General features: G+C 38.7%; 1 protein-coding gene across 1 annotated transcript in view; it reads left to right on the top strand.

Annotated features, from left to right (window-relative positions):
• The window catches only part of LOC121951312 (dipeptidyl aminopeptidase-like protein 6), a 125,364-nt gene that overhangs the window by 70,910 nt on the left and 30,939 nt on the right, over positions 1-23,515 (top strand). Inside the window, exons 6-25 of the mRNA XM_042497587.1 lie at positions 322-374; positions 834-915; positions 7,062-7,182; positions 14,709-14,863; positions 15,496-15,593; positions 15,717-15,843; positions 17,761-17,799; positions 17,964-18,071; positions 18,156-18,247; positions 18,336-18,383; positions 19,542-19,654; positions 20,405-20,452; positions 20,545-20,643; positions 20,737-20,806; positions 21,497-21,691; positions 21,795-21,849; positions 21,973-22,075; positions 22,174-22,229; positions 22,362-22,434; positions 22,554-22,627. Of these exons, the coding sequence (XP_042353521.1) occupies positions 322-374; positions 834-915; positions 7,062-7,182; positions 14,709-14,863; positions 15,496-15,593; positions 15,717-15,843; positions 17,761-17,799; positions 17,964-18,071; positions 18,156-18,247; positions 18,336-18,383; positions 19,542-19,654; positions 20,405-20,452; positions 20,545-20,643; positions 20,737-20,806; positions 21,497-21,691; positions 21,795-21,849; positions 21,973-22,075; positions 22,174-22,229; positions 22,362-22,434; positions 22,554-22,627 (1,809 nt within the window). The remainder of the gene's footprint in view (positions 1-321; positions 375-833; positions 916-7,061; positions 7,183-14,708; positions 14,864-15,495; positions 15,594-15,716; positions 15,844-17,760; positions 17,800-17,963; positions 18,072-18,155; positions 18,248-18,335; positions 18,384-19,541; positions 19,655-20,404; positions 20,453-20,544; positions 20,644-20,736; positions 20,807-21,496; positions 21,692-21,794; positions 21,850-21,972; positions 22,076-22,173; positions 22,230-22,361; positions 22,435-22,553; positions 22,628-23,515) is intronic.

Below are 23,515 nucleotides of genomic sequence, written 5' to 3' on the forward strand. Positions count from 1 at the left end.
GAAAAAGAGCACTGCAGCTGGCAATTAGCTTGGAATTAGTGTTGATTTATATCCAGTCTGATGGCTGAGGGGGGGACTGTGGGGCTCTTTCTGGTTAAGTAGGAGTTAGTAGGAGTAAATTTATGGTGCCAGATGTCCAGAGTGGTTACATTGCAGCATGTTTCCCTGCTCTACTCTTTCTCAGTGATGGTCCAATTTCAAAAATAGTTATCTCCATTAGTTACTTAGACATATAATCATGGGAAAATAGGGTTCAGGTTGAAAAGCACCAAAGTTTCCTTTTAACGGGATGTTATGATGTTATGTTGTTTGTTCCTGCAGATCTACCAACATTCCTATGTGGCAAAGTACATTATTTACAGCCTTGTGACACAGTAAGTGCCTCTTCTGTTTTGTTTTCTTTTCATTGTCTGTCCCCTTTTGGTCCTTTTTCTGTCTGTAGATCTGTGACTAGACAATAATCTGCCCTCAGCCTGACCTCCTGTAGGCAGTCTACTGACGTCAGCCCCATTTACCTGCTTTCACCGCCTTTGTGGGAATGCATTACAGTGCAATTTAGTTTTGTGCACCGCGTTCAGCCTGGCCTGTTTTTAGCCTTTCATCCATCTATGTCTACTTATTTCCCTGCTGTTCTGTATTTGTTGTGAGCCACGTAAAGTCAGCTTGTGCTAAAAAAAGGATGTGGATGATTGATGAAGCCCACAGTGAGGGATCGAGCCAAAAAGACACACAACTTCTTTCTTCTTCTGTCTGACTGTGCATTTGTTTTCAGATACAGATTGTGGACATACAGACAAATACTACATTGGTTCTTTAATGTGTCGTCTCCACAGAGAAACTTGGCCTTTGAAGCCGCCTGAAGTGCATGAAGCTGTCCTGCAGTTTGCTGGATGGGGACCTCGAGGCGAGCAGCTGGTAGGGAGGCCGTACCCTCGAGATTACACTCTGTGAATCCTGGCAGACTGGTGGAGATCTGTCAGATTCAGCCTGGCATTGCAGATGAGGCACAGTAGTGATTTATGGTTTTTCACAGTAGAACAGACAAATGCTGCAGCGATAAGAGGTTTATGTGCACTGTAATGACCACTTTAAGGATTTCTGGGGTTAGCTCGCCTTGCTTTGACCTCCATGAATGTCACTGAAGCCAAATAATTTTCGATTTCACAACTTCATGACAACACTCGAGCTGGTGAGAGACACAGCGGCAGATGGCAACTAGGTGGCACAACCCATGGCTTGGACAGTCTGGGGTTGCTGGTGGGGGAGCAAACACATGGCACACAGTTTTTTGTGTGTTTTTTTTCTTCTCTGTGTGTGTGTGTGTGTGTGTGTGTGTGTGTACTTGTGTTCAAGTTTTAGACCTTGAAAGTGAGTTTTTTTTTTAAAGTGAGGACATCTTTGCTGGTCCTCACCTTCGGACAGACCTTCAAAAAGATTGTATCCGAGTTTATTTTAGTAAGTCTGCACTGCAGAAATAACACATTAAATGCAATATTGGCAAAACAGATTCAAAACGCTTTTCGAAGTCGTTTGAAATGTTTTTAAATTCTAAAGATGCATCTTTTGTGTAACGTGCCACGCGACACATAACAACAACGTCCAATCCAGAGAGATGGATGTTGGTGCTTAGCAGAAAACATGCTGCTACTAACAGAATACTACGAAAGACAAAATAGAAAGATGCCTTAAAAAAGGAATTCTGAAACGTGGCCTGACAGCATTGCTTGGAAATAATAATGGACCTCCGTTTCACACCTCTGTGTTAGGAAGCTGCGTCACCAGCGCAGCTACAGAGTGGACACCTACATTGTTGCCACAGCAACCCATTCAGATGGATTGTTTATGTCTGGACACACAAATCTGATCTGATCACTTAGAAATAACAGTGTCATCAGCCACATTTGGGGACAGAGTTTGTAAAGCGCACCAGCTGATTGGAGACAATTTTTCCAACTGGGCAAACAAAATTTGTGTTTTCAATCTGGTTTCATTGCAGTTCTATTGAGCATTTCCTTTCCATTTTTCTTTTCTGTATTTCAGATTATTGACTACATGATATGAGGAGTAAACTTTTAAAAGTAGCTTTGAATAGCATTTAAAGTGTTGAAATAGTTAAAGAATAAAGCTGCTAAACTATTTGCCTGAAGTCTTTGGATTCAACACATCTTCATCCAAAAAGTGACCTATTTTTGATTATTTTTAAACTTTCATCCCTGACTGCATTCATAACGAGCTGCGAAGTCAAGAAACATTCAGTTGTAGCAGAACAGTAATTTATCTTTTGATAAATTCGATAAAACATGTCAGGTTTCTAATGAACTTTTTATTGACTGTATGTTCACGAGTGGTAATTCAGAGATGAAACAGGCAAATGTTAGACCCGTATAAGTACATGAAGACATTTCACTGTTTGTTTTTAATAACCCTTTAGATGCAAACAAGTTCTTCACTGCATCAGAAAACATGAACAACTGAGATTGTCCATGTCTCAAAGGACATGCCAGTCAATTTGAAAATGAGAGACAGCATCTCTTGCTTGAGCAAATACCCATTCGAGATGTACTGTATATCTAAGTTCGAGTGACAAGACAAAGATTAGGAAACGCTCAGCCTTTAAGTATAGCTGTTGTGTTGTACAAGAGCTTATTTTATCAGTGTTAATTTTATTTATTTTTTGTGCCTTGCATTTTGCATATTTCGTCTTCTTGTTTTAATTTTTTCCTAACTCACCTTAGTTTTGTCTCACCCATGTTTTGGTGGGACTGTTTAAGTCTCTGTTGCTATATTGCCTTCTGAGTGTGCTATTTCTGTTTTCGCTTTGTCTGTCAAAGCACTTTGCAAACACAGTTTTTAAAGGTGCTGTGTAGATTTTTTTATTTATTTTATTTATTCATTCTCAAGAGCATTGCACATTTATCAACATCACTGTAAATGACCCAGTGTTAGCCAAAATGTTAATTATGTCCCAAGGCCAGATGTTAAATTTGCCACTAAAACATCAATAAAACAAACAACATGTACAAGTAACATGAGCATTTTATTTGATCCAACATTCTCCATCCTGCTGCTGGAAACATTCACTATTAGTGAACCAAATGTGCATTCATCAGCCCCAAACAAATGGAAAATTGACTCCTATTTGATTAACCCTGGCCAAAAGTCACAGTGCCCTGCTGTTACAGCAAATTTTTTAGTCTTTCTAAAAAATGAAATTATATGTTTGTGGCACGAATTTAACGATTTACATATTCAGTTAAAAAAAAGTGCCACAAATAGGGCAGTAAAGTCAACTGAGAGACGGTTTAAACATTGTCAGGTTTGGTCTCTTAATGCAATTTGTTGACAATAACAAAAATATGTTGGCCTCATGCTTTGACAAGCTGCCATTGACACAAGCACCTGCTAATCTTTTGCTCTATTCTCTCGCCTACTGCAATTCTCTTTCCTTTTTTTCACCTTGTTGACTTTAAATTAGTTTCTGTTTGGATTGCGGTGCTTAGACAACAGACCGCCCCATGTTTCATCAGCTATGACTTCAAAGCTTTCTCTTCCTCCATAATTGCTCTTATCGTATCATTTGCTTAAATTACAGATACATTGCTGTGAGAAAATATTAACATTTCAAGTGTGCGATGAGACTCTGCCTTCTGAGAGAGGAAAGACGATTAATTTGCATACGGTAATAGTGTACCTGATTGTTCCTTCCACACTGCTGTTACTGTAGCTCCGTGTTTGATTTAATGAACAGCCGAGGTCATGTGAGAAAAATGAGATGAGCTCTTGTCTTTTGTCTCTGTCTGACCCGGCGATGTCGGACATGTTTTACTTTTTTTCACCCTCACTTATTCTGGATGAGTTTCTAAGTTTATTAGAATTAGAGAGATTTAAAATCAGGTGCTTCATCGGCACTTAAAGGTGCGTGTGAGTATTTGTGGCAGTACAGTAAGATGGATCCTGTGACGCTCCCTTCATTAAGCCGCAAGCAATTACTCTACCGTGACAGAGCAATCAGTGAGGCTGGGTCAACACACGCGCACACACACACACACACACACACACGCACACACCTGAAAAAGAGATTACATTGACACAAGAAGAAGGAGGAAGAAGAAGAAAGGGATGGGTTTAAGAGAGAGACAAATGAAGGTATCGTGTAGCAATATTTCACAACCACACAGGCACATGAACACACATTCACACACAAATAAGAAACCCTGCTTTTCCAGCTCCACAGGTATCTTTGATGTTGCTACTTTCATCTCTCCACACTTTTGAAATGAAGCGGTTTGTTTATTTTCTTCTTTTCTCATCTAAATCCCTTAAAGACTGAAAAGTCATTGAACGGGTGAGCGTATAAGTCAATGGATTGCCACCTGCCTTTTAGAGGCCATTCAGGATCAACGCTATAACGGGTTCTCTGCAGTCAACGAGTTCCTCGAACCTGGAGACTTCATGTTTCTCCTTTAATCATATTGTGAAGCCGAATCAGTTTTCTGAGGCAGCAAATGTAATTGATAATAATTAGAATACTGAAAATTTGATTTTTATGTAACTCTTTGAAAGCTGCCTATGATTTTATTTCGTCCCATGGCGGTTTCACAACATACGCCAACCACCAGCTTCCTTTGCTTTACACAACCCTGCATTGATCTTTTTTTCCTCAGATGTTGATCCCACAATATAAAACTTTGATTTTCTCAACAGCCGCCATGGATCAGAGTAAAAGGAGCCATGTCTTTCTCTGTTTTGATTCCTGTGCCGGCTATTTAAGGCTCGGATTTAACTGAAGAGGCTTCAGCTGACAGCCCAGTTGCTTCAGATACCGATCAATCCCACATTCATGTCCCGCGTACTGGCACCAGGCGAAGCAACGAAAACACTGGAGTGGATTGACGGAGGGTTTTAAGTGTCACACACTCATCTGCCAGCGGTGTGTCTTAATTCCTTCAGGCGGTGCCATCGCTGCTGCTTCAATCAACAGTCTATCCCGCAGTTTAGCTCAGCCGTCGCCCACCCTCAGGAGACAGCATAATGTCTCAATAAACACAGGGGGAAAAAAGATGTTTGTACGTGCCTGCAGGGCATCAGCCAGCTCCAGCGCTTCGATTAGCAACAGAAAGGGTTTCATACTGCTTTGGAGAGAAAGGCAGCTCGATCTGTAATTAGGCAAATATCCGTTAATACGGTGCTTAAGGCAGGTGTTGTCTGAGACTGTGTTAGCTTGTTGAGTAGGTGTTTCTGGATTTAGATAAAGTCATGTTGTGATTAAAAACCCACAGGTGGGTTTAACCGAAAGGCTCATACTGTAGATAGAGATGTCAGACACAGGGGCTGAGAAAAAGTTGTCTCAGCTTTGCACCATGGGAAATGTAGATGTAAATTTAAGCATAGTATTATTGGCACTTTTTTTTTTTTTTTTTTTTACAATGTTACCTTTTAATTCTTTGATACCTGGATCAACAGCAGTTTTCTTATGCTGTGTTTAGATACCTTCAAAAAGTTGTTTAACCCTTTGAAACATGAGCAAAACATTGAGGGAAAAGGCAGTGAACGACTTGGCAAAAAATGGCCTACAAATTGCAAGAAATTAGTAAACAGTGACAAGAGGACCTGAAAATGATTTGTTTTGTTTTAAAGGGGGGAAACAAAACTAAGAAAATTATCCAGAAAACTACACTCATAATTGTTCTAACTATATATTTCAAATTTTCAGAAGAATATATACATATATACATATATTCAATTTTCAGCACTTTTTGGAGGTAATTTCTTGTTGTGTGTAGTATTAATTTTAGGTACATTTCTAGTAACTTTTTACTAATTTCTCACTGATTTTTGTGCCATGTCTCATTAAGTTGCTCAATGCCTTCTACCCATGAATTTTAAGAAATCGGACCAATTTGCTTAGGTTTCAAAGGATAAACCACTTATTTATTATACTTTTAATGACTATATGAACTTAAACATTTGTGAATTTATGGAAGAAAAACATTAAAATAGGCATCTCAATGAAACATTTCCCAAAGACAGTTACACAGGAGACACAGAGCAGCATTAGTTTTCCCTGAGGGAAATATCAGGCTCTGCATTTAAAATATATTCATGGTTGTATGTAAGTGTATTGTAAGTGTATGGTGTGTGAATATTAATTAACTTAAAGTGATATACATATATTTATTATATTTACAGATATATTATACTATGGTCTAGGCAAAAACTTAATTCGAATTTACTGCAGGGTGTCTGTGAATTTTGCTAGCATATTGCTTGCTTTCTGGCTGAAAGTGGGGCCAAAGGGTTCTGTGCTGAGCAGCGAGAAATACCTCCCATGGCTAAGTCATATCTAAGGGTCGTCCTATTTACTGAACTTTCCAATTTTTCCATTGCATAAGAACCTTATGGGGCGGTAATGGTTGTTCCAGGCATTAGGTAAACCCTCAGGTGTTATCAGAGAAATCAAGAGATGGTTTTTGACAACCTTTATTGCAAAAAGCATACAATAAAAAATGGTATAAGCGGAATAATGTCCATAATCAGGAATTATCCCTTAAGTATATCCTTTATTCAATTAGGTAAAAATCTCTTTTCAAGAGTGACCTGGCCAAGAGGGCAGCACAAACATTGTAACAAGAATAAACACAAACATACAGTACAATATGTGAACACAATATCCTGAAACAGTTTTTTGCTTTTTATTTTGTGTACATTATTCAAGGAAGAAGGGCAGTGTATTTAAAACCGTGTTTTTGTTTGCCAAGTTGCATTTGAACCTTGAGAGGCAACAACTGTAAAATATTGTTAGAGCGTGTCATATTGATTGTGGTTTTTACTTGTGTGTACAGAGATAAAAAGGAAGTAGCCCAAGCAGAGATCTATACATAAACCAACCAATGCAAAAGTCTGCGGATATACATAAATAGCCATTTAGCAGCAGCACACAGTGCACAGTGGTGTGCGTGAGTTCCACTGCCAGTATTGAAACGTAAAGCACAATGGTACACACTATCCCCACAGTGATACAGAGACTAATCGTGTTTTTTCTTCTGCTTCTCTTTGTTCAGATCTTCATATTTGAAAACAACATCTACTACAGATCAACAGTAGATAACCGAGCGATCCGCCTTGTTTCCACTGGGAAGGAGGGAGTCGTCTTTAATGGCCTCACTGACTGGCTGTACGAGGGTAAGACGACTGCCAACACAGTTACGCCACAAACGCAATCAAACTCATCATCATCATCATCATCATCATATTATTATTATTATGATCTTTTTTATTATTATTATTATTATTATTATTATTATTATTATTATTATTATTATATGATGAGAATAATTTGAATTTATATAGTGCCTTTTAAGGTACCCAAGGCCGCTTTACAGAGTAAGAAAAAAAAGTAAATAGATAAATGAACAAAATGAAAATGAAAACAAAGAGCAAACAAGAATGGAAAAAATAATAGCAATGATTGTTGGAGATCAATGAGCTAGAGGCCATTAACCTTGGTGAACAAATGGGTTTTCAACAGGTTTTAAAAAAAAATGGAAGGCTTCGCGAATCTCTGCCGGAAAAGTTTTGAGAGGGTGTGAGCTGCCACACTGAATGTCTCTGTCAGAGTTCACGGGCTGGTGTGAGAGGTGGAGAGCAGACCTGTGTCCGAGGACCATAGGTCCTGTGACAGGGTATCTATAAAAGTGTGCACAGAGCAAAAGGACATAAAGCACAACATTTCCATATTACAAATGTACACATCAGTCATTAAAATGGAAAGCTTTCCTACAAAAACATGATTTAAGCAATGATTTAATTTCCAGAGGGTAGGCGCCCTGATGGTAAAAGCCAGATCACTTTTAGTTACTAGCCTTGACCTCAGGATGACTAGTGAGGGTAGGCTATTAAATTTTTAAAAAAAAATTAAATTAAAAGACAAGCACTGAGGGGATCCATAGGTAAGGAGGAGGAGTTTGTAGTGGATGCTGGATATGATCGGTGAAGTTGGATGCGGGTGAGGGGTGATGTACCGCCAGAGTTTGGTACGGCTGAGAACCCTGGCAGCTGAGTTCTGCACATAACGGCGCCTGGTGGGGCTTTGTTGGGCCTCCCAGACAGGACTCCATTGCAGTAGTCCAGACTAGAGGTGGTGAAGGGGTGAATGAGGGTTTTTGCTTCGGTGTTGGAGAATAATGACCAGAGTCTGGAGATATTTTTCAGGTGTAAGAAAGCTGATTTGATGTGAGACTGGAAATAAAAGGTGGAGTCCAGGATGACACCCAGGTAGTGGACTTCTGAGGAGGTGCAGATGAATAGTAGACCCTCTTAAAGTTTCAGCATAGAGTATGTGATAATTTAGCATCTTATTTCAAAACGGTGGGCCTTAATGTCTTATTGTATCACCTTTATGCTCTCGTGGGAGCTTTCCTCAAGATTTTGGAGCCTGACAGAGATTTGCAACATTCAGCCACATAAACATTTGTGAGGTTTCAATGCTGATGTTGGGAGATTAGGTCTGGCTTGCACTCGCAAGCCAGTTCATTGCAAAAGTGTTGAATGAGATTGAAGTCAGGAATCTGTGCAGGCAAGTCCTTCACATTAAAGTCAGAAAAAAAATGTTCTTTTTCAGACCTGGCTTTGTGCTCCTGGGCCAACACATTAAACAAGTAAAAGACCTTCCTCAAACTCTTGTCACTGTGTGAAGCAGCGTTACGATACTGCGTATTTGAACAAAAAAGGCTTTAATGGACAGTATTTAAAACATTAATTTAACAGTGATTGTACTTATTTTATCCTCTGCCTTTCAGCATCATCAGTTATTGTCACAATCAAATTTTCCACACAAAACAAAACAAAACAAAACAAAACAAAACAAAACAAAACAAAACAAAACAAAACAAAACAAAACAAAGTGTTACAGTGTTAAACAACAAAATCAGCCTGTGTACATGTGTCATAAATCCGATGATAGTTTTGCGGGAGCATTTATTTCTGCACACAGTAAGGACGTTTCTCGGCAAATATTAGTAAATGAGGCCCAATGTCTGTGCTGTTTGGAGCTTGATGTGACAAGATTGGATATAATTATATGTAGCTTTGTCACTAGGAGCAACCTCTTTTATGTGCTGTACAATTACTCATGTTATCCATTGGCAAAATGATGCAGGACTACTGCTCTACCCTGCATAGTTTTGGCAAGGTGCTGGAAACATCAGAAAGTTTTCCACACACTTCCATCTATGCAGTGTTTTCTTTATTCTGTACTACAGACCAAAAGCTCAGAATAAATTGAAACACTGCATAGATGGAAGTGTGTATAAAACTTTTCTACAATCTACAGGTAAAATAAAAATATTATTAAAAGACTCATTAATTGGAGTAGAGTGACCAAACCATCAAAAAAAGTACATACAAGTATGTGCGAGCCTTTTATCAGGAGCTTCCACAAACTTTAGGACATGTATAGTGTATTTGAAGGTTTACTTTTCTAAACAGTATCACCAGTGAAAGTGGAACTAAAAGCCAACCCCAGATTCCCTCTTGTTTTGAAAAGAGCTTTGTATGCTTGGCGTTTCGCCTCACGATATATTTGCGTTTTTTATGCCTCCATGCAGGCCTATTCGTTTCATTCCCGTGAACATAATATCTCAAGAGAGTCTTGAGGGAATTTGCTCAGATTTTGCACAAATGCTCACTCAGACTCAGCGATGAATTGATTCGAATTTGGTGGTCAAAGGTCAAACTTCAAGGTAAGTATGACCTGTTTTTGGCCATAACTCAAGAATTCATACGCTGATTCTGACCAAATGTCACACAAATGTCAAAACTTCTAAGGTCAGTTTCACTTTGACATCGCAATGTTCCTCAAAAACACTTTTCTGGCCGTTTCTCAAGCTGATAACAGGTAAGAGCAGAAGGGGAGACATTTTGGACAATACTGAATTGTTGACTCTATTACTGGGTGTCCTCCTTGAAACTCTGCCAGTTGTATAGATCCTCTATGCTGCCGGGGGAAGATGGGAGCGAGGCATCCATGGGTTCACAGACATTGACGTAAACTATAAGTGGAACTTGACTAATGCGCCGAGGCACACAACAGCAAGGCCTTAATTCTAGTTGTGTACTGTGTCTGCAATTTTCTTCTTGGATGCATGCTGTCTTGCACCATTGCTACCTTTTTATAAAGTCCCGACCTCACCTGCACCCTGTGCCCATGAATGTCCCAAACACAGCAAAATAACAAAAAAATAAGAAAATACAGGCAGAGGGCAGAGTCAGTGCAGATAAATACATAGCCACACACTTCTGGGTCATAAGTGATGATTGGGAAGAATTACTTTTGTTTGAGTCTATACGTTGTTTTTTAAGGAAAATCATGCGTAGAATATCTTTAACCAACTAAACTGAAGCGCATTTTGATCTAATGTTGTGATACCTGCCCCCACCTAGGGACATGTGGTGTGTTTGTGTGCATGATTCCATCTGAAAGAGCACAGCTGGCCACGTTTCAGTGCCCCTCCCTCTCCAGACTTCTCTTAGCTTGTCTTTGTGTTGAGACAGTTTTAATTAATTCATGTCTGCAGCGCTGCAATCTCACTCAGCAGATGTTCAAGAGCCAGCATTCTTGTAATTTAATAGGAGACATTTTCTGATTACTGCATATGTGAGACAGACATTGCAATTACATACCACTTGAATATGGCTTTGTTTACAGATGCGCTGCCACATTTGAGACGAGTTTTCCCACTATGCATTCATTTACAACAAAGTTTATAGGTTTAAGTGAAGACTTCTGTTTCCAACATTGTTATAATTAATCATTTTGGATTTATTCAGAGGCTGGTTTTGGATAATCATTGCAGTGTAATTGTATAAAGTAATTGCAAAATGCCAGTTATTATGAGAGAAATTCCGTTACAGTGCATGAACTGCTTCAGGGTCGGCTCTAATCGGGTTTTCATTAATGGGATTATTTCTTTGTCGTAGACACAGAACATGACATGAAAGACGTAATCCATTTTCAATGCTGAGGAAAGATTAATCTTGCTATGTTTTCTTGCCATGTTTCATGGATTTATCAGTGGATGACAGACTGTCACACAAAAGCAGAGACCTGTGTGTAACAGCTTTAATCTGTTACACACACTGCTTACAGTGTTGACAGTTGTTCAGGTGGGACTGATTCGGCAAAAGTTGTCTGAATGTGGTTCATGTTGAGGTGGCCTCATTTCTCTGCAGTATTTATTGCTCTGCAGTCGAAAATCGTCAACCTTGAGTGAGAGAAATTAAACTTTTTTTGTGAGGAGAGTCAAAAAAGGGCTTAACAAAGTTCTCATTTATTGCCTTCTGACCATCTTAAACTCAAACATTCCCTTTAAATTTCCACCTATGCTTTTAAATCTTTACTCATGTATGAAAACGTATGAATTTAAAATCTGCTTGTTCATTGAAGTTACAGTATATCATGCAGATTGAAATAATCAAACATTTCTATGGCTGCACCGTTACATCAGATAGAATATTTCAGATGATGGATGGACTTGTGTGTTTTTGTGAAACGTTGGGTTCCATTCCAAACTGAAGTTTGAAATACAGTCCCGTGGGTTTGAACAATGCCAAAACAAAAATAATCATCTGTGAGGCTTTGATGTTGACCAGAGTTAATAATTATACCTCACTTGTCATAATAACACCTCAACAATCACGTGAGCTCTAACTTTGATCGAGAGATTAAAAATAGTGAAGTCATGGGATTGAAGTTTTGGCGACTTGTAATGTTGCCTGTAGAGCAGTGAGTTTGGGAGATTGGGGAGATGAAAGAAACTGATTTTTACAAGAATGCAATATGTGAGTTTATACGTTTGTGTCCATGTGGGTTTTAGTCTGTGCTTGTGACCTTTCCCCAGTTGAATGAGGATGTAGCAAAACTTCTGTATTTTTAACCTGGACCGTATTTTCCATTGTTTTGTGCCTAAGTGACTAATGGAGACAACATTTTTTTAAGGTGGTCCAGCACTGAGAGAGAGCGCTGCAGTCGCAGTGACGAAACAGGCTGCAATGTTATCCCAATGGGCAAGTGTGCATCGTCAATTTACATCCACTAAAGTTACTTGTTTTTGCTACTGACAGGCTCAGGTTGTTAGTGTAAGTGTCTGAGGACCCTGCAGGAAAATGAAATGTTTTTTCTTACCCTTCGCAGGATTGTTTGTTATTTCAAACAAATCTTGCTAAAGAGGAAGTCTTGTTCTAAAATCTCACAAGTGATGACTTGTTGCAGGAATTACAGGGTTTCTATAGTCATGGAAGACCTAGAAAAGTCATGGAATTTCACAATCTTGTTTTCCAGGTCTGGAAAAGTCATGAAATTAGTAAAAATCATTGAAAGTTTTGGAAAAGTTGTGGAATTTTGTTTTGTGTAATGACATTGATTGTTACAGAAATTTTCAGGAAGAACCTTCCAGGTAATGCTGCATTTTTTTCCCTGTAAGTTGGCATAACGTAGCTCTGATATATGTCGACTCAGAGCTGCAAGATATATGTCATTTCAACGTTGAAGTTGCAGTGCTCAAAAGTGTAGCACCGTTTGTTATGGGAATCAAGACTTTCCTGCGTGTGTGTGTGTGTGTGTGTGTGTGTGTGTGTGTGTGTGTGTGTGTGTGTGTAGAATAGTACCATAACTGAGCCATAAGGGACCTCTGACATAGTGAGGCTCATGCTTTTCTGAAATGGAAATTTTATTGTCGTTAAAATTTTTAAATTTTGTCCATGAAAATGTGTGGGAACCCTGAAATCAACAGTAGTAGAAATAATCAGTGAGAGTTTGAGAATTGAGTGCTGGGAAGAGGTTGTTGTTTTCGAGTACAGAAAGCCTAGTTTAGTGTTATCTAAAAGATTTTCAGTGTCATGGCTGAATAACTGATTTTGTCAGTGTGGCAAAGCATATGAGATTTCAGAACAATACTACTGTTTGAGGAGGACTTGGTTACTCACAACAGAAAACAGACCGGTGAATTAATTTTTCTGCTCGGTCCTTTCCATAATGTTGTCAGACACATTTAATAACAATCTGAGACTGTCAGTGGCAAAAACAGTCACTTTTAATTAACGTACATTAACTGTGCACAATTGCACAAAGGGATAACATTGCAGCCTGTTTCACTGCTTATGCTGCAGTGCTCTAACTCAATACTGGACCTGTTTTAAAGGCAGTTTTCAACATTAGTCACAAAACATGGGAGAATACAGTCCAGGTTGAAAAATAAAGATGTTTGCCTCTGACAGCAGTTATTGTCATGCAGAGATTGTTGTGTCACATCAACCTCACTGCCGATCCGCAGCATCTGACACTGACAGTGTGTGAGGGCAAAAAAAACACAAAACCATCAGGTCTTTTTGTGGCGCTGTTACAGGAGATATTCATTCCTTTGTCTGTTAATAGTTGTTAATACAGTGTACATCCTATGGTTGATGTCAAATGCCATTGAAGGCAGCTTTTTAAAAAGCAACATGCCAGGAGTCTTATTAAATGCTCCAGTGTTCAAGAAATGTGCTCTTTCTGGGTCATAGAAGAAGTTGTGTTAGTTAATGTCCTGCGGGCACAGGCCTTGAAATTCCTGCTGCACTGCTACAAACTATTCGACCTCAAAGGAAGAACTCAATCCAATGTTGAGAATTCAAAACTGAATATTTTCCTTTTCTGAGTCTGACCCTGCAACAACAGACTTAACCTTGTGCATTCACAGAAATTTGGAGAAAAAAACAGCCTGATGAAATCAATTATAAGAACATTTCAAAAGTTCTCATCAAGGTTGAGCTAATTTTTTACCAATTTTTCCATATGTAGGTGCAGTAGAGCGTGTTCTGTTTTTCATAGAGCTCTTCTGCCCCCTACTGGATGAAAACTACTCCTCAGGAAACTGCTAGAAAAAAGGCAACTGTTATTAGAGAGGCTCGAGAACAGATCCTTTCAAAATAATAATTTATTTTCTGTGAGGAGGTAGAAATAGTTCCCTTTTGTTTTGATTTCTTTCAAAATGCCAGCTCAGTTACAGTGCATCTGTCAGTCAAATCAAATCAATCAATTTCACTCTTAAACAGCAACAACAAAACCTTAAACTACAGAACTATGCAAGGCAAAAAAAGCTAAAATTATAGAACAGTTTTCAAACACAGATTAAGAAAACTGAACTTGCTTTTCTCAAAAACTAAGAAAAAAAATAAAATCCTTGACTATTGCAATAATATATTTACAATAAATGATTCATACTGTGTGACTCACAAGCATCACATCTACATCAACATGGTGTATCTGCTGCAGTTGCCAAGATTTGGTTTCTTGATTTTAAACTGTCAAAATGTAATATGAGTAATTGGTTTATTTTTCCTCAGTACAGGGAATGGGCTCTATAAATCACACAAATATTTAACTGGTGTCAGCTCAAATAGTGACATATTGGAAAAGTCTTTATCAGTGTCAGAATATATCATAAGCACATAAACACCAGCCACAAGGAAAGCTGCAGATTTGACTTTTTTTTTTTTTTTTTTTTAAGAATAACTTCAGGACTGTTTCCAAAGTCAGTCTGGTCTCTGGAAAACATCAGGTTATTTTGTTCCACATCGTCTTCAAAACTTGTGTTGTGGTCCTCAGTGTTATGCACAAACCACAGTGTGTGTATATTATGTTTTTTTTTTTTTTTGTTTGTTTGATTTTACAGAGGAGATCCTGCAAACCCACATAGCTCACTGGTGGTCTCCGGACGGGCTCCGTCTGGCCTACATGACCATCAATGACACACTGGTGCCAAAGATGGAAGTTCCCTTTTTCACAGGAACACCGTACCCCGCCAACCTGGAGTATCACTACCCAAAGGCAAGTCTAACAATCTCATACCTACTCTTAAAGGACAACTTAAATATTTTTCATTGTGGACCCAATTTTCTCATATTTCTGTGTCTGCACAAGTAATAGGAACAACAACTTTTGAAATCGGTCCAGTAGTGAGCGACAGGGCTGTTACTCAGCCATAAAGCAGGCTGCAATATGACCCCTCAGGGCATGTTTACAATGTCATTTTGCTTCCACTAATAGTGCTTGTTTTGCTACTGACAGGCTCAGATTGTTATTTTAAGTTTCTGACAACATCATGGAAAGCTTCCCTAAAAAGTAAGATACTTTTGTTTAACCAGAAACAGCTCCAAAATAATGTAAATATGTAAATAAACACTAATTTTAGCGTACATAGAGCCAGCAAATTTTCACATCAAACTGCATGAATTAAGGGTTTATTACAACTAATTCTGGATACAGGACATGTGAGGGGTCTGAAATATTTTTACTAGCCTTTTTAACTAGTCTTTTCAAAGAATCAGGTTGCTGTTGGTACACGTGACGACCTTGATGGATCAAACTTGTTTAACTCTGAAGACAACAGAAAGACAATTCCTCGCTGTCTTAGACTGAAATTCAGTCTGACCTATCTAGTTTCCTCTCTGCCCTTGCAGGCTGGTGAGGAAAACCCTGTTGTGCACCTGTCAGTGGTGAGCCTCAATGGTCCCCTGCACACCGTGGTGATGAAGAAACCTGATGACCCCCGAATAGGGTGAGTGACAGCTCGACTGTGCCTTATTGTGCATGAGGTAACAAGCACCAGAAATAGCCCTGAAATATTTTATGACAGAGGTTGTCGGTGGTGGTGATGTATTCTCACTCTGTGGTTTTTCAGGAGGGAATATTATATCACTATGGTGAAATGGGCCACCAGCACCAAACTGGCTGTCAACTGGCTGAACAGAGGCCAGAACAACTCCATCCTGACGCTGTGTGAGGCGACAACCGGAGTCTGCATTAAGGTGAAACATTTTCCCTGACAAAGTCTGGACTCTGCTGTCAGTGTGTAGTTTGTGTAAAAGATCAATCTCTGACTGAAAACCAACAATGAATTTAAACTCACGTTTAGATTTACTTAGATAAAGTATATTTTCATTACCTGCTTTTTAAAGGAAGTGTTCCACATTTTCAGAGATACTCCTATTTGTTCTCTGGTTGAGAGTTAGATAAGACGTTCAAATACACTGCCATCTCTGTTCATTGAATAGTCAGGCTCATAACGTCCATTTAAAAGGAAATTATCATTTCTACACCTCTTCTTTTTCACATATTGAACAAAGAAGATATACCATGTTAAACCCTGGAATTTGTCACTGTTAGGTGGATTTTGTATCTTTGGACAGAGCCAGGCTAGCTGTTTCCCTCTGTTTCCTGTCTTTGTGCAAAGCTAAGATAACAAGATTCTGTCATTTAGAAGACAGACAGAGAGTAGTATCAATCTATTTATGTAACTCTTTGTCAACAAAGCAAATAAGCAGATTTCTCATCATGTCTAGCATTTTCCTTTATTTTCTCTGTTTTTCTAGTTTTATAAGGATGAGTTTAGTGTTCAGGCTGCTGGCTGTTTCATGGTCAGTGCTTCAGGATAAATTAAAAGCCCTGACCATGAAACAGCCACCAGCCTGAGGACCAAACTCATCCTGCAAAAACTAGAAAAAAAATTCACAGGTTAGTTTTCGACCTTCACTCCAAATTCAGTCGCAGGAGCAGTCTGACCCGAAACAATACTTAGAAGATTTAATTTATTCCTTAGTCCGCTAGCCAACAAAGTCAACCCGGAAGTGTTGAGTACCCCAAAGTTTTCTGTTATAAATGCAAAGTATGGGTCCCCAACATTACGAAACTGCCGGATGTTAACTTGCATATGTTGGGCATTTTGCATCATTTACCTAGTTTGTATAAATGTGCATAATCACATATACTGACAGTATTTCAGCCACTGCTTGGACACTTTGGACATTATCTGGTTGGTTTTGTGGTTTCTTTGAGGATGATGAATCCATTTCTGGTCAGTTGTTATAACACGTGTAACTGTTGTTCATATGATTCTCTGTTCTGATAATCTGGGATATAATTGTGTTTAAAAAAAAACAGTTTTTAGGACTTTTTTGTCCTGCCTGTTAAACATGACTTTATTATACTTCCTTTGACATGCTACCTGCCTTTTTTACCAACATTTACCAACTGTGTATCAGCTCAGTGTGATGGTCTGTGAATTCAAATGTTTACTTCAAGCATTGTTCTATTCATGTGTTTATTAATAGTAGTACTATTTATGACACATTTTGGCTTAGTTATTATTTCAAATTAAATATAGAAAGTAAGGCATCTGTCTAATCCAGTCAATTCAATGTCCTCTAAAATATCTAAATTCAACAAAAATTTGTTTAAAATCAGCCCCAATGCAGTTGAAATATGACGCCTGGTTTAATACGTACATTTTGAATTTTGAAAATATCAGAAATGGATTCAACATCCTTTAAAACCACCCAGATAAGGTCCAATATATGCTATTATGCAAATTTATTTGAATTATGGTCTGTATATGATGCAAATTGTCCAACATATAGCAGCCAGCAGTTTCCTAATGTTGGGAACCCGTACTATGCATTTATAACATAAAACTTTGGGGTACTCAACATTTCCACATTCATAATGGGGCTCTATAGGCTGGCAAAAGGACTACCTCAAGCCATCTGCCTGTATAACATGCAGGTGTCTGTGCTGGTCACTTGCACATTTTCCCATGTGTGGAAATTAATAACTTTCATATAATAGAATGGGCTTTAGATCTGATTGATACAGACAGTTTAGCATTTTTTTAATGTGTTTTGTAAGATTCAGAATAACATTTACCAATTTTGTTTTGTTTTTTTTAGAAACATGAAGATGAGAGTGAGAGCTGGTTGCACAGACAGGTACGTGATGAAAACTGTGCTTCCCTGTTGTGTAGCAGTAGCTAAAAATAACACACTGTTTTCTTTGTGTGTCCGAGCTTAAACAGATATATAACAGGAAAAAAAAAAAGCCCTGCCGGCACATTATGGGGCACATGAAGATGTTTTTTCTCTTCTCTTTGCAGAACGAAGCACCGCTGTTTTCCAATGACGGACACAAGTTCTTCTTCACCAGAGCAATCCCTCAGGGCGGGAGAGGAAAGTTCTTCCACATCTCAATGTCCACCTCTTTGGTAAACAATTACAAAAATACCCTTATGATATGTGCTGAAGGTTGTCAGTGACAGTGTGTTTAATGGTCCTTTACTTTCTTCTAGCCTAACACCAGCACAGACATACTTCAGTCCCTGACCTCTGGAGACTGGGACGTCACCAGCATCTTAGCCTACAATCACGAAAGGAACCTCATGTGAGACATTTTGATGCTTTTTAATAGCCAGTGCTGCAAAAATCCTGGTTATCCTGTTATTTGATGGTAATGTTTTGATGTTTTACAGATACTTTCTGAGCACAGAGGATGACCCCAAACGACGGCACTTGTACAGGTAGGATGTTTAATGGGTAGCTCTGTGTTTTCTTGAGTATTATGAAGTATTAGTAAGTCTTTATGAATCTGGACCTGATTTTTCCATGGTTTTGTGTCCTAGTGACAGCTGGCAGCTGCAACACAGGCTGAAAAGTAACCAGTCAGGGCATGCACCCTCAATTTCTGTCCACTAAAAGTGATTGTTTTTGCCATTGACAGGCTCAGATATACTATTCTAAGTATCTGACAACATTATGCAAAGGATCCCTAAAGAGAAAGACCCTAATGGTAAAGATTAAGATCCATTTTATTTCATCAAAAGCAGCCTTGAAATCACTATTGCCAAACCCACCGCATTTAAATAAATCCAAATTTTAGCTTGTATAGAGTGTTGGTGATTGCTGAAACAGTGGAAAGATGAACCAAGTGTGTTTTACGAGGATAAAATGACTTTTTTTGAAATAAAGTCTGGCGGGTTTGGCAATAGCAATTTTGGTACTGTTTCTGGTGAAATAACAACAACAAATCTTAATGTTTAACAAAATGGCCTATCTCTTTTTGGATCCTCCTCCGGAAACTGTTAACACCAAACCTACCAGACTACATTTAAAAAAAAACAGTAATTTAATCAGCGTAAAACAGAATTCATTTTAAGTCGACCAAAACAAAATAAAACTCACAAAAACCATCTTGGTCTGTCTTTCACTGCTCCAGCAATTACCTGCTCTGGTTTGGTTGAAACAAACCCTTCATTCACACAGTTAGGTGTGAAAATATACTGGCTCCATACACGTTACAATTACTGTTTATGTAAATGGAGTCTGGTGGGTTTGGCAATACTTTGACTATGGGGCTGTTTCTAATGAAACAAACAGTATCTCATTTTCAACAAAAACTTCTATCCGTTCCTTAATGTTGACAGACACTAAGAGACAAAAACAAGCACCTTGTAGTGGATGTAAACTGGTGGGGCAAACATGCCCCAAATGATTACAATTCGGACTTTTTGGTGGTTTGGGCAACAGCCCTCTTCCTTAATGCTGGATCAAATTCTAAAATTGTTGTTCCCATTAGTAATTTAGACACATAAACATAGAAAACAGGGTCCAGCTTAAAAAATATCAAAGTTATCTTTCAGGTATACTATACAGTGATACTCACTCAATGCCTCCTACAGTGCTGACACAATCCCTCCATTTAACCGCTGCTGCCTGTCTTGTGAGTTCAAGTGCGGCTACGTGGACGTGTCGTTCAGCCACAACATGCAGTACTTCTTACTCAGCTGTAAAGGTGAGCATACTTGACCTTGAATCTCTTGAACAAGCAGACTGAGAGCCTTTTACAACCCAGCACTCCTGAGAATGAAAGTCTTCTGGGGGAGGCAGAGAGTAGGAAGCGTAACTGAATTAGTGCTCCGCGTCAGGTTGAGAGCTTATATCGAACTGGACATTAGCAGATAACCTCAAACCACTGCTGGATCCCTCTGATTAGCCAAAGGCAGAAATTTCTTGTCTGACTGCACGGCAAGAGTCATGCGAACACTGCTGAGCGGTTGGCAGAGAGCTTGTGGTTTTTACTGTTTGTCATATAAAAATGCATTGTGTTATTGTTCACTAGATACTCCTGCTCCTCAGAGACGCTGTTGTTTTTTTTGCCCTTGTGGCTTCATCACAGGGGCACAACATCACGGTTTCTATAGAGGCTGATTTGTTTAGAGGGCTCACTCCAGAGAGGAAAAGTGCCATTGGCTTTCTTCATTAATTGGATCTTTGGAGAGGCAGCTCCTTTGTGAAATAATAAGCTACTTCCTCATGGGACGGAAGTAGATTATTAACTGCAGAGCTGGCTGAGAGGGCTGTTTCTGGAGTCTGTTTAGATGAGACAGGGAGATGTTTCCGTTGTAGGGAAGTATTTGGTTTCAGAGGTTTGATTACTGGTGTTGTGGAAGCATTTGAGCCTTTTGTCAGTGCCTTCTTACATCAAATCAACCTCTATTGTTGCACTCCTGTTAACTGATTTTCTCTCACTTGCTTTGTGTAGGTCCAGATATACCGAGTGTCGCCATCTACAGAACAGAGGATAAACAGAGTGAGTGTCCCCGTCCATGTTCAACAAACTGCACTGAATTACATGAATGGAGAGATTGTAACAAAGGACCTGTTTAATTTGTTTAACTGCAGAGGTGTTTGACGTGGAAACAAATGAAAGAGTAAACAACACATACAACAACATGCAGATGCCCAGAGTGGAGTACGAGACCATCACCATAGATGACTACAGTACGTGCCTACTTGTGTGTTCACACTTTTGAAATTACAGCCAGTCATTTTGTAATAATAAGATCCCCGTTATCCTTATTCTGTTTGTTGTAGCTCTGACGATGCAGATTCTGAAGCCAGCTGGATTCATAGACACAGCCCATTACCCCTTACTGCTGCTGGTGTAAGTGTGATTATGTCTGACTGTTTTTATTGCAAAAAGACATCTTTATGAAACAGTTCACAGAATATGATTGGCACTTGAAAGCAGCAGCAAACAGTTACTTTAATTGTCATTCATGCGGCGGGTTGAAGCTCAAATATAGCCTTTGATTAACTTGTGTATGTTCACTTGAAGAGTAAAAAAATTCCACTGGATTCTATTGTAAAAAAGGATAAAACAAAGTACTTTAATCCACAGTTTTGTTGTAGCTGAGTAATCAAATTAACTTCTCCTAATTAATTAACTGTACTATAGTAAAAAAAACAAAACAAACAAATGAAAAAAAAACATGTGGCTCAGTCCTTGATTCAACCTCAAACTGCCTGAATTCACAAAAAAACCCTCTCTCTAAAGTGACAGTAACCTACCTCACTGCTCTAACACAAAGCTACCATGATGCTATATGGTTTGATGAGGTGTTGTTGTATTGGTGTTGCATAACTTTACATGGTAATACTTTTAATTTGCTGTAGCCATTATGTGAAACAGTCCTTTGTTCTTATGTGTACATTTGGATGTTAAACCCTCTGTTATGATACCAACAATACTGAAATAAAATGTGTCCTCTGAACAAGATTTCCATCTAATTCTATTGTAGGAGACATTTGTCAGTCCTTAAAATGACCAACATCGCTGTGGTTTTTCATACAGGGATGGTACACCCGGTGGGCAGATGGTGTCAGAGCAGTTTCGGGTGGACTGGGCGACGGTTCTGGTCAGCAGCTTCAGCACCATCGTCATCCGCTTTGACGGCCACGGCAGCGGCTTCCAGGGCACAAACCTTCTCCATAAAGTCAGGAGGAAACTGGGAAGACTGGAGGAGAGGGACCAGCTGGAAGCACTCAGGTTAAGATTTATGATTTCACTGAAAACATGACAATAACTGAATACTTCATATGTGTTCAGTCCAAAAATACTGAAAGTTTGACCAATTTTCTTTCATTTTTAGGTTCATATCCAAAGAGCCATTTATTGATAAGAGTCGAATGGGAGTTTATGGAAAGGTAAGAAGAGCAAGTGCTTGAAGAGGTTCTTAAGATACAGCAGCCTCACTTGGAAATTATTATTATGAAGTGTAATTAACTGGACTAAATGGTGCGTTTTTGTGTCTCCCTGCCTTTGTTTAGGCCTATGGAGGATATTTAGCCACAATGCTTCTGAGCTCTGAGGAGTTTAACCAGCTTAAATGTGGGACAGCAGTCTCCCCCATCACAGATTTTGAGCTATATGGTATAATTTTCCATATATTCTTTATTTCTATGGATGTGTTAAAGATGTCATGCCCATGGGACTGAAGTCTTTTTTTTCCCGTTTTTTCCAAATCACAGCATCTGCATTTTCAGAACGATACCTCGGCTCAAAGACAGATTCACGGGTATATACGGTAAAGCTGTCAATCTCTTTATTTAAATTATGCAGAGATGTTTAGCTACAGTGCAGTGTGATAGAGTTAGGGGTCATTATAAAGAGGATGCTGATGACATGTATGGTGGATTTTCTTCTGTCTTTCCTTCAGATGGCAAATTTAGCACACAGAGCGGGTCAGCTCCTGCAGAAGCAGTACTTGATAATTCACCCAACCGCTGACGGTAACAGACATTAATTTAATATATTATATCTCAGTCCTGCACTGAGTTAAACAAAAACTATTTAACTTTGATCACACCCTAATGTGTTGTCTCCAATCTTATCTTTTCCATTACCACAGAAAAGGTTCACTTCCAGCACACGGCCAAATTCATTAATCATTTAATCAGCGAGAAGGCCAATTACACTCTACAGGTGAGTTCATAAAATCACTGCGACACCTGAAATGCATGAATTTTATAATTGTGTGGGCATTTAGATGGATTCTTTGATGTTTAATTTTGGAAAACTGCTAGATTTAACATCATTTTAAAAGGACAACCATAATATTTTTAACGTCATTCTATACTATCACATTTATATGGTCTTTTTAACATCATACTATAATATGACATTTTTATACACTTTTGGCTGACATACTATGCTATGATGTTTTTCTCCTATTTTTGATAGCCTAGTATACTATGATTTTATGCAAATTTAGACAACATAATATACTGTGACTTTTTTATGCTACTTTGGACAACATATTGTACTAGGACTTTTTGTACTATTTTTGATGACGTGCTATTTTGGACTTCTAATCTAATAAGACTGGTGAAGAAAGGGTGGTGAAGTTTGTTGGCTGGAACTGTAAGCTTGCAAGTAGGCTTGAATGGCACTGTAAAACAAGGTAACATACCAACTCATTTGGAAAAATTGGTGGCAGATGCAGCCATTTTGCAGGAAATGCATTTGAAAAACCAAGCATATAATGGTAGATAAATGGTAGATATATAATAGTGACTGGGGGAATGTATAATACTCCAGTAACACTGGCAAACATCTATGCCCCCAACTATGATGATGAGAAGTTTATACAAAAACCTCATGATATAGTATGTCAAAAAAATGGCCAAGAAGGCAAAGGTATAGTATGTCGAAAAAAGTCAAATTTTGACCGCTTCTACAAATAGCTGAAAAAGACGTCAAAGATCCTGTAGTGACACGCCATAGCATACAAAGTGGGAATAAAGGCCAAAAAACACCAAAAACCTCATAATTTAGGATGTCAAAAAAATGGCCGAGAAGGCAATAGTATAG

Source organism: Plectropomus leopardus, chromosome 12, assembly GCF_008729295.1.
Source record: "Plectropomus leopardus isolate mb chromosome 12, YSFRI_Pleo_2.0, whole genome shotgun sequence".
Taxonomy (NCBI): Eukaryota; Metazoa; Chordata; class Actinopteri; order Perciformes; family Serranidae; genus Plectropomus; species Plectropomus leopardus.